The sequence below is a fragment of the Perissodus microlepis genome, chromosome 16 (genome assembly GCF_051167445.1).
Source record: "Perissodus microlepis isolate ML-2025 ecotype Zambia chromosome 16, ASM5116744v1, whole genome shotgun sequence".
Classification (NCBI taxonomy): domain Eukaryota; kingdom Metazoa; phylum Chordata; class Actinopteri; order Cichliformes; family Cichlidae; genus Perissodus; species Perissodus microlepis.
The window spans coordinates 2,099,034-2,113,761 of record NC_140476.1 but is presented as its reverse complement, the minus strand read 5'-3'; the positions used below and the strand labels follow the sequence as shown (position 1 = coordinate 2,113,761).

The window sequence follows — 14,728 nt, the reverse complement described above, 5'->3', positions numbered from 1 at the left end:
CTAAACATACAACTGAAAAGTCCATTAAATGTGCTTTTGCTGTTTTAAGTGTCAGCTGCTGCTCATCATGAAAGTGACTTCAAATAAGAGACGTAAAATACGGGCAGTAAATCTTTTCATCCATGTGGGGGCAGCACAACTCTTCCAACGTCAGGATCCAGCTTATGTAACCAGGTGATAGCAGAGCTGCTCTAATATAGAACATGGAGCATTTGCAAATTGCAGATTAACCCCAAACCTCATTTTATGAAAGTGCGAGACTGCAGAGGTTTGCCTGAGTGGGACGTTCACACGTTTTACTGATTATATATGAATAATTAAAACAACATTCTTAGCAGATAATGTCCTTTATCAGTCAGTCAGACTGATCAATGATTCAGAAGGAAGGGATGTGTGTGTGTGTGTGTGTGTGTGTGTGTGTGAGGGAGAGGAAATAGAGAATGGTCCGCTCATTCACAGCACTGTTTGTGTGTGTGTGTGTCCTGCATATCAATTGGAAAGACATGGAGTCGCTATTGACAACTGAATTTCTCTCATGCCTTGGTCCCTTACCAACAAAAGACTCATGGCACACACACACACACACACACACACACACACACACACACACACACACACACACACACACACACACACACACACACACAAAGAGAAGAAGGGGTTGAAAAGGTATGGATGCCTCTTGTGTTGTTTACCCCAAACTGTGCTTCTTGTAATACCAACCATGGAAACTCCACAGGGATTGAGTCACTTCCACAACACCGCGATCATCACTGTCTTCTCCGCCAGCAGCTCTGCCACTAATCTGCTGTGCCTATTGTTGCTGATCCTCATCCTCGCGCTTCTTGCATAACAAACTAGGTGGGTGTTTTCCTGCAAGCCACAGGATTAACAGTGTGAATGCAGACAACCGAGGAGCGAAAAGAAAACACACGAAGGAGGAGGAAGAGGAGGAAGCGAGAGAAAGAAGAGCTAACTGTGTTACTTGGTGGCACCCAGGTCATTAGTGAAGCTTCCTTAAAGGTCTTTTTTGTCACTTGAATACTCAAATTCAACAATTAATCACGTCATATCTGGATGTGCTGGCAGTCATTTAGAGAGGAGAGCTTATGCAAGCTGTCCACCTCAAACGCTCCATCAATACTGGGCAATATTAGTAAATGTTTCATTTACGTGAACTTGAACATAGGCTTCAGCTTCTGCTGTGTAAAAATGGATTTGTAGACACTGAAAGCTCCAGAAATGATAACATGAGCTTATTTGAGCTGCAGACCAGCAGTTTAAGTGGTTGATGCATTCACTTGTCTTATCAGACCAACAGTAAACATGTAGTTTATCAAACTGCAGCAAAACAAAGAATATTTCTTAAATGTTTGCCTAAATCGTCATTATATTCCAACAGTTTTCCATGAGTCGCATACTCGGTGAACAAAAGCAGGTCCCTCCATCACAGCTGTGCATTATTAGGACACAGAGTAAGGCAGTCAGTGGGACTGGGTTGCTGTGTGTGAAGTGCAGTCAGTGAGTCATTCCTCCAGCGAGAGAAAGTGGTAAGAAGCCTCTTCTAATTTAGAACAGCACACCTACGTGGTGCTGAAATAGACTTGAGAATCAGAGGGTGAGAGAAAGAGACTGGAGGATAGGAGAGAGGCTGAGAGAGGTGAGGGAAGGAGAAACAGTGTGCTGCTGATTTATGTCCTTTTATCAGAGACACTTATATTTTTAGACGCTGACCTTGATTCTCTGAGTTAAAAAATAAAAACAAAAACACCCAGTACTTATTTGCCCCCATCTGGAGAAGAATGTCCAGAACATGAGTGCATGAACCCATTGAAGACACGTTTTTAGCTTTAACAGTGGACTAATTATTAGCTTTTATTTGAGGTTTGGTGTGTTGAATCCACCTGAAACCAGTGTAAACATGTAGTGGAAGGTGAGGATCCCGTGTACTCTCTGCTCTCCCGCACCTGTTCGATATCGAAGGACTGCATTTCAAACAGTTTGATGTGGAAAATTAAATAAAACATATCAAGGGTCAACGTTACACTGAATACAAAAGCTTCAGTATTTTGCTTGAAATGTTAATTTGTCAGTTTAGATAATGGTCTGGGATCAGAGCGACCTCTGCACTTCAAAACCCTGTTTGGGATTTTGGCTGTTACATAAAACTAAATGGATGAATAATCATGCAAATTGATGCGGTGTGAAATGATTCACCGGCAGAGAAGACAAAATAACAATAAACCCTGTGTAGGTGTGTGATGAATGAAGGAATTAACATTACGTATTGTATAACTGGGTTAAATGTAAGAAAGCGTCATGCAAATGCAACAGCATCGCCTTACGTAACGTGGGTGTAAGGTGAAGGAAATAAAGTAAAACGAGCTGATCAGTGAAGCGATTGAAGATTTCTGGGATTCTTCCTCTGTTTGTCCTCACCTTGCTATTTAACAGTGGTGACACAGTACCTCTCGCAGCAGCCCGTCGCTGCAGTAATCTAGTTAAAAAGATTAGCAGAGTGGTTATGTAGCAAGTCGACAGCAAAATAGACATAATCCCTGTAAGGTGTTGTCCTGGCTGGTCCCAATTTGGTCCTTTCCCCCCCCATACGGATGAAGATGGCAAATGTTAGGTCAGAGGGAATCCCATTACACGGGAGAAAGAAATAAAGTACTCAAAATAGGAACTAAGGTTAACTAAGCCGCCTTTCTACTGGAAACATCCAGACTGATAAAATGCCTCCAAGCATGCAAATAAAGCATCTTTAAAATCTTAGCTACATAAAATAAAAACTATTATAATCACAAAGGTTAGAGTAGTAAATAAAATGACATATTGTAACAGTATGAACTGTTTTACACAAGGCTAGCTACAGATGGGTGACAAATTAAAGGGTCTTTGCAAATCAATGCAAAAGTTGTTCCAAGTAAATCATCTGTATCCAGTAGTGTAAAATGTCTTTCTTGACTTGTATTTATTTGATTAGACTGGTGCAGAACATCGCTCCGAACCCAGAATTTAGTATTTTTGACATTTCTCAAGTCTTGTCCATAGTTCAGCTTTCAGGACCATAGTGACATTCCACCCATGCATATGGCTCGTGGGGGTCCCCGAAAGGTAAATATGAAATTAAAGTGAATCGTTTGTTCGGGCCTTCACAGTCTTCAGATCCTTAATTCCGTTAAACCAAAAAGCAAAATCAGAAAATACAAAGTCTGTTTATGTAAAACTGAACAGAGAACAAGGAAACATACAGGGAACAGTAACAATTCATGCAAAACAAAGGAAGCCAAAATATACACAAGGCCAGAGAAACACAGTGGGATAATTCCACAATACGACACAGGTGGCAACAAGAAACATGCAAAAGCAATCAAATACAGCTGGACAGGTCGTCAGTCTCTCGCAGGGCCAAGAGAGACAGGCACATACAACACGAAAGAAGGAAAAGATCAGCAAATATAACTCATACAGACATGAAAAACTAACCTTCAATGTAAAGCAGGAAATGAATGAGAGACAAATAACTAACATGAAACAAGATAACAGAGAAAGACAGGAAGCAGGAAAAGTGGAAACACAACAAAACCAAACTAACAATTTCAATGTATTTATTTACACAGCGCCAAATCACAGCAACAGTCACCTCAAAGAAAGCCCCAACAGTCAGACGACCCCTTATGAACAAGGAATTGGTGAAAGTGGGAAAGAAAAACTCCCTTTTAACAGGACGAAAGCTCCGGTAGAACCAGGCTCAGCGAGGGGCGGGGCCATCTGCTGCGACTGTTTGGGGTGAGGGGACCAAACACAAGAAAAACGATGACTCAAAACACTAAATGAGGGGGAAACGTTTGGAAGAGTTTCATCTGTCAAAGCTGCAGCTCTACAGACTCCACTCGAGTAACAATGCCTTATTAATACACTTTCTACTTTCCACTGTCTCAAGCACTGATTTACTCAATAATACGTCACGTGTCATAGTCGTAGATTTCTGGAAATGTTTTATAAAAAAGAAACATGAAAACTTTTAAATAAATGATGGAATAGGAAGTTTGAAATGCACCTTTGAAGTGTGGTAGACTATAAATCCACAGCAGCAGAAAATGAAAATTGTTCACTTGCAGTACTGAAATTACAACAAGAGATACACAACTTTATGCACAACTTCACAAACCCAGTGTAAAAACAACAACAACATGTAACTGCAAGTTTCTATAAGTTACAAATCTCACAAACTCATGTTTCATATGCAATAAAACAGATAAAACACGTCAGTGTTTGAATTGGACAAATGTACAATTTAATGAAAAGTATGAGCTTATTTTGAATTTAGTGGAAACAACATGTCGTTGACTCCACGTTTCCCACTGTGGAGCGTCCCGTCTGCTTTCAGCAACAGTCTGTAAAGATCTGGGAACTGAGGAGAGCAGCTGCTGGACTTCTGTTGCCCCGTTCTTGTTTCCTGTCCTGTCACGATGGGACAAATGTTTTCAGTCAGTGAAAGGTCTGGACAGCAGGCAGTCCATCAGCTGGACTTTTCTACTAGTGTACAGTAGATGAGTTGTGCTGTTGTAATCGCTGAACTCTGGAGTTTAACATCCTGAAATATGAAGGCCTTCCCTGAATGTCATCTGGATGAGAACATATGTTGTTCTAAAACCTGTATGTTCCTTTTAACACTGATGGGGTCTTTCCAGTTGTGCAGACTGACAGTTTCATGGGCACTAATGCACCACCATAGCATCAGACATGCAGGCTTTTTGTCGTGGTTGTGGGTTGTTCTACATGGTTTTTGTGGGGGTTCTGGTTTATTTATTTATTCATGTTTATTAATTCCTCCTTCTGTGTTCTGTCCTGTTGTGTCAGGTCTCCCATATTAAGTTCATTCATGTGTCTGCTTCCCCCGTTTAGTTATCACTGCTTGTGCTTTGCTTTTCATTTTGCTTCCCTGGTTTTTGTCGTCGTTGATTTGGTTCGGCTGTGTCTCATTGTGTTCAGGTGTTTGCACTTCCCTGATTGCCCTTCTGTGTGTGTATATATATATATAGCGCACTCTTCGCCTCATGCTTTGTCTGAGAGTCTGTTCACATTTGCTCAGTAGTTTAAAGGTTTCAGTTCCTGTTTGGTCTTTGTGGTTTACCTGCCAACAGATTTAATAAATGGCTCATTAATTCCTGCCTGTGTTTGGGTCCAGATTCCAACTTATGACACTTTGAAATTGGGTGCTAATAACAGGCTGGATGGTCTCTCTCCTCTTCAGTCCAGGGAATGTTTATGTTTTCTAAAAATAAGATTTTGATTTGTCTGATCGCAGAACAGTTTTCCACTTTGCTTCGGTCCATTTTAAATGCGCGTCGGCTCAGAACGTTGTTTTGGTCACGTTCACTTATGGCTTCCTCTTTGCACGAAAGAGCTTTTAACACGCATGTGTGGATAAGCTCCATTCAGTTATTTCTGAGGTGTTAATGAGCCCATGCAGTGATTTCTATGACAGGGCCATACCTGTTTTAAATGGAGTTGAGCCAGAAGGTTTGAAACTCTGAGATGCTCCTTTGCTTGTTTTGTTTTTTACTGATTACTGTTCCAGCCTTCTGTTGCCTCCATCCCAACTTTTTTGAGACATGTTGCTGAATTAAATTCAGAATGAGCAAATGTTTTTCTTAAAATGTTACGAATAAAATATAGATTTGTGATACTTGCAAACCATTGAATCCTGTTTTCGTTTACATTTCACAGCGTCACAAGTTTTTTTTGGACAGTATCGTTGTGGAGGAGTTAGAGACGTGCCTGCACTGACAGACATGCACGAGCACCGTGTGCACGTCCTCTGCTGATCACTGCAGTGTGTATGTGTTGTGCAGTGGTTCAGCCCACGCTCAGCCCAACATAGCTCACTTTGCCCAGCTCTCATTCACTTACCTACCCGTTACTATAGAGACGCAGTGGAGAAGAATGCAGAAAGCGGGCTGGCAGACAGATATGCAGGAGACCTGGTTTGAATCATAATAACAAAGAGAAGGCTCTCGCATAGCATTGTGAGACTGTTACATAACGACTGCAAGGATTCTGCAACCAAGTCAACCTGTCAAGAGTTAGGAAAAAAAATCATCTATAACCAGAAAGCTATTTCAACCACGATGACGTGCTGTTTTAAATTTTATTACTTTTTGACCTCATAGATCAGCTCACAGGATCAATACAAGAAATCATACAGCAGTGATGCTTCTGTGTTTTCCACTAGGGGAAAAAAAATCAATCAAGCAGCTGCATTAAACACAAGCTTTCCTGGTATAGATGTTATTTAAACTCATGAGTCAAAACAGACTTTCATTAAGCAGAGTTAACTTAATACAGCTGAGGCTAAAATGCTTGCTTTAAATGGCTTGAATAGATAAAGATTAGATGTTATTCTTTATTGAAACAAACTGAAACCTTGTCTCTAATCTGTTTATTTCGCCCCGTTTTGATTTCTTTTCTACCTCTGCAAACCATTTCCAGCTGCTTCTCTTTCTGCCATAATGTCTATTTTGTCCTGTTATCCTGCCTGCCGTTCTCATTTCTACTTCTGTGAGCAGACTGAATGTCCCAGTAAGACAACCGAGTGAGAGCGAGTCACAGACAGTTCTGAGACTGCAGCAGATTCTAACCAATCACATTAAGGAGCCCTCCAGCCCACGTGGCTTATTCATAAATCCAGGAGGAAATCCTTATCAATGCAGCTCCATTCCGTCACACAGTAAATCTTCAATGTACCTCTGATCTGAGCTGAAATAAGCTTATGAAACTTAATCATCTCAAATTGCTTCATCAAATCAAGTGTGGCATGTCTCTTTGTAGACATGTTGCATTTATTTCTTTGCAGATTTTCAAAAAATAAACATTCATGCCAGAATCATTAAATATCTACTGCTACAATGCCGCATTATAAATTTTGCTTTCTTACGGTTTAGTCGTCTCTGTTCTCATTTCAGCATCTGCCCCTGATTAGAGAACCCAGGAAACCCAGATACGAAGCCAAAAATATCCCTTATATGTGTCAGCATGCTTTGCAGTCCTCAGTGTATAGAGCAGCAGTTAACTACACCATATTGTGAGATGTACTGTTCCTACTGAGCTGCACCCACAGCCACATAAACCTGAATCATTATCTGTAAAAACGATCCCAGCAAACCTTCCCATACACCTCTATCTGAATTCTAGTTTCATGGCAACCAATAAACTCTCATGAGTTTCAGTCTCATGGCAACCCATGATAACATCCCCGACACATCCCAGTAAGCATATTCGTCATGGACTTTTTCCTATTGCATAACCATGTCTCAAGGGTTCCCTGCAAATCAAGGATTAGTGGGTGGTCTGCATGGATAAGAGGCTGCCCAATTACTCCTGCAAGAAACTGCAAGGTTTGTACAAACAGACTCAGCAAGCATGTGTGGATATATACTGCGCTGAGTATTATGCACACGCACACATCATTGAAAAATGATACATATATAAATAAAAACACTGCAAGAAAGACGAGATCCCTAATAAGTCTGGATTTATTTCAACATGGTCACCATAAACAATTACTATACTGACCTTTTATTAACATGTAAGAGAGAGTGAATGCAGCTGTGGTTCATCTCCACAGACAACACACACACACACACACGTAAATAACACTTTCCTCGATGACATTTAGGAAAAATTAGCTGTACAAAAGATTTTTTTTCCACAGAAGATCATCCTAGAGCAAGAGCTGGTCACAGTAACTGCAGACATAATGGCAAACACTCCAGCGCCTGAGAGGAAACACTGGTAGATCACCATTATCATTAACACTGTGCAAAAGCATCAAAGGTTTGTTCACAGCTGTGCAAAATAGCAGCATTTTAATTCACTTTCCAAGCAATGGATTCACAACACCACATCACAATGATCACCCAGAAGGACCATGTCAGGACTGAGCTGTAGGTTTGGTTTCAGAGTTAACTTATAGAAACTGCAATGACACGTGTGCAAAGTATACTCTCCTGTCACTCTGTAATGAGATCTTTACATTAAATATTTGTACTTTGAAGAATCCTGAATCGACTGCACTGAAAGTGAACTGAAGCCAGCAAATGGAGGCGAACAGCACAGTTACAGCACAGGACGAAATATCTTTTGATCATTAAGCTCTATTTGTTTTTGCTCAAACTACATTGTACATACCGACCTTCAAAACAGGTAGAGGGGGAAAAAAGAGCAAAAACATGGGTTATGTACATGTAAACCACAGAGTTTCAGGCCATTCATTAGTTGGCACATATGAGATTCAACAAAAAAAATCTCCTGAAAAAACCCAAGAAAACCTGCACAATCGATTCAGTCTTCAGTTGACCTCTGCAATGTGTTGCAAAGCAGTTCATCGCAGTGGCCAACACAGTTTGGAAAGCAATGCACAAAAGAGGCCTTGCATGCCCACTCAGGGCCTCTTTTAGTGCAACATATCACATTCATGTGGGGCACCTCTGCCCCTTGTCCTCATGTTCCACTTGAAGCAAAAGCCTTTGTACAGTTACATTACTACAGAATCACACTGCTAATGCAAACTGAGACTGCTGTTCATTTCACGAGGAACTGAAAACGGCTGCATGCCAACCAGATGTTAAAAAGTCACACATGAAGTATGGTGGTGGTGTTTGTTTTTCTGCAGGTGGACCTTTTGTGTACCTCGAGCCAGTGTGTACAGATTAAAACGATGTTCCCTACAGACTCGTATCTACAGTTATTCTAAGCAATGTGTTTTTAACCCACTGGTATGCATGTTCAGCAGCTTACTTATCAGCTGACTGAGATGTTTAAAAAGCACAGTATATACTGGCTGTGCTTACAAGGCTTAGGCTTATGTGCTGAAAGTGTACTGGGCTGATTTTGGTCCTCTAAGCCAAGCTTGGCTCTGTTGTGGAAAAGTGACTGAAGAGCAGGGATGGAGTAGAAATGGCTGCACAGGTCAGCACCTCGGACAGCTCCACCTCTTAACTCGGCTCAGACATCTATTCCGGTCCTGCCTGGAACCACATCCATTCACTAACTCACAATATAGGCTAATCTTGAATGAAATGGAGATTCAAGTGCCAACCCCTGCGTCACCCAAGAGACAAGACAAAAGAGGGACAATATTACTACTGGCATGCATTTATGAGATTTCTTAAACTGTAGCCTAAACACCACACTGAAGTTGTGTAACATCATGAGAGACTATATCAGCCCAGCCAGGAGAATCCTTCCAGGTTGGCCTTTCCGTCCAAAACCACAGCTGTGTGATTTCTTTACATTCATCTTAGACCAGTGTCTGTTCGCTTCCATGTCAGCGGTCCAGGTTCGACTCGCTGCTGTCGCGCTGGTTTTTGAGATCCTGGAAAACCTCGGTGAAAAAGTGTGGGTCTGCGTTCAGCTGAAGCATTTTGGCACTCATCCTATTGATGATCCGGAGCGATGTCTCCCAGAAAACGTCCTTGTTCGTCTCGTTCATGAACGGCTTGAGCGGATAGGAGATCTCGTTGCCCATGTAGGAGTAGGCGAGGTAGAGGCAAGTCTGAAAGGTGCCCTGCAGCTCGGCTGGGCTGTCGGTGCTGTCCGATATCGTGTCTTCGCACAGCAGGTACACGAACACCACGTTGGCCGGCGTGATGAAGCCTTGGTCCTGCCAGCCCTGGAGCAAAAGAGTCCGGTCAATGTTTCGGAACCAGAGGATCACCTCTCCGCTGTTTAACTCTTTCAGTTTGTAACACCTGCGGCACAAGAAGTCCCCCAAACAGCGAAGCAGCTCGCCGGTTGAAGCCTGGATGACTATCCGCCTGGGTGACACCAGAGACACGCTGCTGGGCTGCTTCTGGACCGAGGACAGCCTCCCTTTCTGCACGACAGACTCGCTGTTCTGCGTGGGGACCGTGGGCACCGGGACGGGGATGGGCGCTTTCGGTTTCTTCTCTTCGGTCTGGTGCGTTTTCCTCACGTTTTCGCTGTTGAGCTGAGCCACCTGGCTGGACGGCAGCTCTCGAGTGGGCAGCGGGTTCGGGGTCACTTTCTTTGCGCTCTTCTTGGCCGAACTAGCCACCAGCTTCTTCCAGGACAGAGACACGAACATTGAGTGGCGCTTGAGGCTCTTGTCGTTCTTCCCTCCGTCTCCTGCGACCTCGGCATCCATGATCGACGCCTTCTTGGTCGCGGGAGATATAGAGAGAACGGTTCCCATGTCTGCGCGGTGGAGAGTTGCGGAGGTTTGGATGCTGCTGCGGCTTGAACGCAGAACGTCGAGCAGAGTGAGAGGCGGCGAACAGCAGTCACGACAGCGACTGAAACTCCATTTACACGCTTACGTGTAACGTCTGGTCGCTCCACGGAGGAGATGAAGGAGGACTGTGCGTTTTTGTTCTTCTTCTGTTGTTGTGTGAAATTATGTCCCAGCAGATGCTCTCTCAGTGCCGCGCGCGGAGACGCTGCGGCACGATCCCGTCTGTGAGAGGAGCGAAGATTTGTGGCTATGCGTAAATCTCAGGCTTAAACGAACCAGCAGGTTCAGCCTCTGACTGACCGTCGGGACAGCCAATCAGAAAGTCAACCAACGGTCCAATCACCAGGGCTGTTGTTTTTAGGTCTCGGTTGCCATTGATAGCAGCGACACTGACTGATTTGGTTCAAGTGCTGTTCTCCACCAGTCTGGTTACTTTGGGAAAGCGAGGTTATTTATAAATCAGGCCGTCTGCATCTGACCTGAGCCTCCCCAAAACACAACACAATTTTACACTGACTACTAATGAAAGCTGACAAAATGCTCCCAGAGCCAGGGCTGCAGTGGGGTACAAAAACAAACCAACCTTTGACCTTTCTGTTTCCTTAAAACAGTCTCACCTCAGGCACACTCTGGCTGCAGACAAGATATTTATCTTTGTTTTGGAAGTTTTTGATATGTGCAGAAAGAATTAAATTGGATTAATGTTACATGACCCAAAACTCAGTTTTAAAATGTAAGGTGTGAGTTAAGTGCCAGGGCTGGTTGCAGTTGTGTTCTTGAAAACATAGGTTGGGATTTGGGAGATAGGTGTAGCAGGTGAAGGTGTTTGGGAAGCACTAGAGTAATCTTGAGATGTTTCTACACTACCTGCTGGAATCTTATCTTTTCTATACATTTAGATTTTTTGTTTACAAATTCTCCTGAAATAATAAGCAGCAGCATGTGAAAATCAACAGCTGCTGCAGATTTTAGACCCCGAGCCTTCACTAATCCACTCATTCTGTGGAAGCTCTGCAGTTTTTAGGCAGAAGATGATGCGAGCTACTTTCACCTGATCAGAGGTTAAAAGCTGTTCTGCCAAATCGTTTCCTATTTTTCCATCAGAGCTTTAATTTGGACTCAGGCTTAGCTTAGCATATTACTCACTAACTTTCAAAGTGATGTTTCTGTATTTGTATGGAGCATTAAATATGCTCAACTGGCAGACACAAGCCTGTAGACCACGAACTCTTACTGCATGCTTTTGCTCCTAATGACTCTGAATAGCATAGCGATCGCTGTTTAAAATCAAAAAGTGTGAGAGGGATCTTTGACCAGTTTTCCTGGGAACAGCTGACACATACCCAAAAAACTTTGAAACACAAATAAAAATTCTATAAAACTTTGCGCAGACACACGAGCACCTGACGTGCATTCTGGCTGTTTTTAAATGAACTGAAGCGACACAGCGCTCATTCACATTCTAGAAATTCAGACAAAAATGTTCCCCAAAGAGTTGCTGGGAAACAATCTGTACAAACGTTTCTGCCAGCTACAACCAGCCTAAACTTGGAATGGTTTTTAAATTTTGTCTTTCCAGACACCTGGACAAAGTTTTCAGAACAAAACACCACCTGCATTTGTTTTACTTGGACAGGTAGGAAAAAAACTCCCACTAATCAAAGCAATAATGAGTTTTCAGCTGAGCTCCAAATGTCTTCTGCCTTACAAAACAGTTACAATTGTTGCTATTTTAGTAAAGCAGGAATTGCTACTGACCTCATGTAGCAGCAGTTCACGGGAAACACCCACTGTAGGTGTGTGTAACATGTCCCTGGATCCAAAGAGACTTATCCAATTACAGTCAGTAGAACTGGCACAGCTTCACCAGGTTACATGACTACAGTCTGATCTTTCCATTCATCTTAAACTGTAAACGCATGTAAATAGAAGTGAATGTCCAATGTAGTGGAATATTCAAAGCCTGCTTTGTCATACAGTTAAACTATGAAGAGCTACACATGACATGTGACCTGTAATACTGTAACCTGATGTTCTGAGGTCATTCATCCTAAGTTTTTTTTTTTTTTCAGTTTTTATATCAACATTTCTTTTATTTTGAGAAGTTCGGTGATCTGCTGCTCTACTGTGCTTTCATGGCATATCAAACCTTTAAACAGATGGCCTGCAGCAGAAGGCCACACTGGGTGTCATTCCTGTCAGCTAACAACAGGGAATAATTCACACAAGCTCACCAAAACTGGACAACAGAAGATTGGGAAACGTTGCCTGGTCCGAGTCTCAGTTTCTGCTGGGACATTCAGATGGTAGAGCCAGGGTTTGGTGTTAACAACATGAAAGCATGGATCCTTCTAGTATTGTATCAACACTTCAGGCCGCAGGTGGCGTAATAGTGTGAGGGCATGTTTTGGTTCCCTTTGTACCAACTGGATATAATGCAAATGCCACCGCCTACATTGGTATTGTCTGTGAAGGTTCTCAGTCATCCAGGTCCTTTGACTACATTGGTATTGTTGCTAACCATGTCCATCCCCTCATGACCACACTCCACCCATCTTCTGTGTAAAGTTCAAAGCTCAAACTGTCTCACACTGGCTCCTTAAACATAATGATGAAGATTTCAGTCCAGCACAGCACCTTTGAAATGCTGTGAAATGATTTGCATCATGGACGTGCAGCTGAGAAACCTGCAGAAACTCTGTGATGCTGTCATGTCAATGTGGACAAAAAAAGGTGTACCTAATAAAGTGACCAATCTCTCTCTCCACAAATAAACTGACTCCAGATACACACAGGATTTGGAAAATGTGAAAGAAGATCTTGCACCAGTTACTCTACACTTCCAATGATTAAAATCAGTGAAATGATCTGGCCTGCATTCATGTCAGGGGGTGGCAGTGGCTCAGGAGGTAGCACAGATCATCTACTTATTAGCGGGTCAGTGGTTCAGTTCCCCTCCTACTCCAGTCTGCATGTTGATGTGATGAAGTAGTGGAGCCACAGTTTGTAATAAAAAGGAATTTGAGTGCTCAGAGCATAAATACCACTTACTATCATGGTATACAGTATCAACATAAGTTTAAAGTATCCTACAGAGGTCTCCTTTGCAAAAAATATGAAATATGCTGTCTTTCACTTGTTTGTAAGTGTAGAATGCAGAAGAAGTTGGAGGCGATGTTTATCCTTAATTTAAATGTACCAATTTCTCTGTACTTACTATGTCATCATCATAGTTAGAAAAACAGCAGCAGTATAATTGAATTAACATCACTGTTGTTACAAGTCCCCCCCACCCCTCCACACACACACACACACAAACTTGTTCTTATTATGTGCTACATGTGACAAAGGCTAACGTACAACAATGTTCTGACCTAATTTTCCAGCATTAAGTGGAGTTCCAGTCTGTCAAAGCAGCCGCTCTCCCAGCTTCAGAACACCAGATTTACTGTATCAGTATAACAACAATCAAACAATAAAGCTTTTCTGTTACACCGAAGCAGCAGTGACAAGAAAAAAGACTGAATTAGGAAAATAACCAAACCAAACTTAACAAATTAAGATCAAAGAGAGTGACGTCCCAAAACTGCAGAGCGCAACCTGTCGTACCCGTCGCTTTTGATCATCCCAACGTTTGATCCAAAACATCATAAATCAGGTGGTGATCAAAAGAAACTCTTTCATCACAAATCAAACAAATTGAAACAGGATGTGCCAGAGGAATAATCTCAACGTATTAGACATGAAGCAACAACTCACAAAGGTGAAAAAAAAACCATGAATCACAGGACTGGAGACGGCGAGCTGGGAGGAAACGGCTGGATGATGGGAGGGAAGTGTCTTTTAAAAGATTAATCAATATCTTTACCTGTATTCCCTGTGATATAATTTAGATTTGGAAATGAAGAAAATTTCATATGCGATATGTTTTTTTTATTCTACTGACCACTTTATCAGGTATACCTCGCTGGTGCCAAGCTGGATCCCATTCTGCCTTCAGAATTGTTTCAGTTCTTCGTGGCACAGATTCAATAATGTGCCCGAAACATGCCTCAGAGATTTTGATCCAAATTAGCATGACATCATCACACAGTTGCTGCAGAGTTATCAGCTCCACGTCTGTGACGCGAGTCTCCTTTGCCACCACATCCCAAACCTGCTTGACTGGATTGAGATCTGGTGACTGTGGACGCCATTTAAATACAGTGAACTCATTCTCATGTTAAAGACACTAGTTTGAGATGATTTGAGAGGAAAATATCCCAAAACCATTAAACCACACACACACACATAGCTTTCTTGTTATATGTAAAATTGTATTGTATTTATTTAAATTTTTATTTTTAATTATTTTATTTGCATTTTTTAATCTAGGGTTTGAGAGTAACGAAATTTCTATTCTCTGTATGTCCTGTACATGTGGCAGAATTGACAAATAAAGTTGACTTGACTTGACTTGACTTGACC

General features: G+C 42.2%; 1 protein-coding gene across 1 annotated transcript; it reads right to left on the bottom strand.

Moving 5' to 3' along the window:
• Window positions 1–7,523: 7,523 nt before the first annotated feature.
• On the bottom strand, window positions 7,524–10,522 carry LOC146370178 (cyclin-dependent kinase 5 activator 1-like). The gene has a single exon (XM_084908345.1). It carries the CDS (start codon window positions 10,220–10,222, stop codon window positions 9,335–9,337), a length of 888 nt encoding a protein of 295 aa, XP_084764471.1. The 5' UTR covers window positions 10,223–10,522; the 3' UTR covers window positions 7,524–9,334.
• Window positions 10,523–14,728: the final 4,206 nt, after the last annotated feature.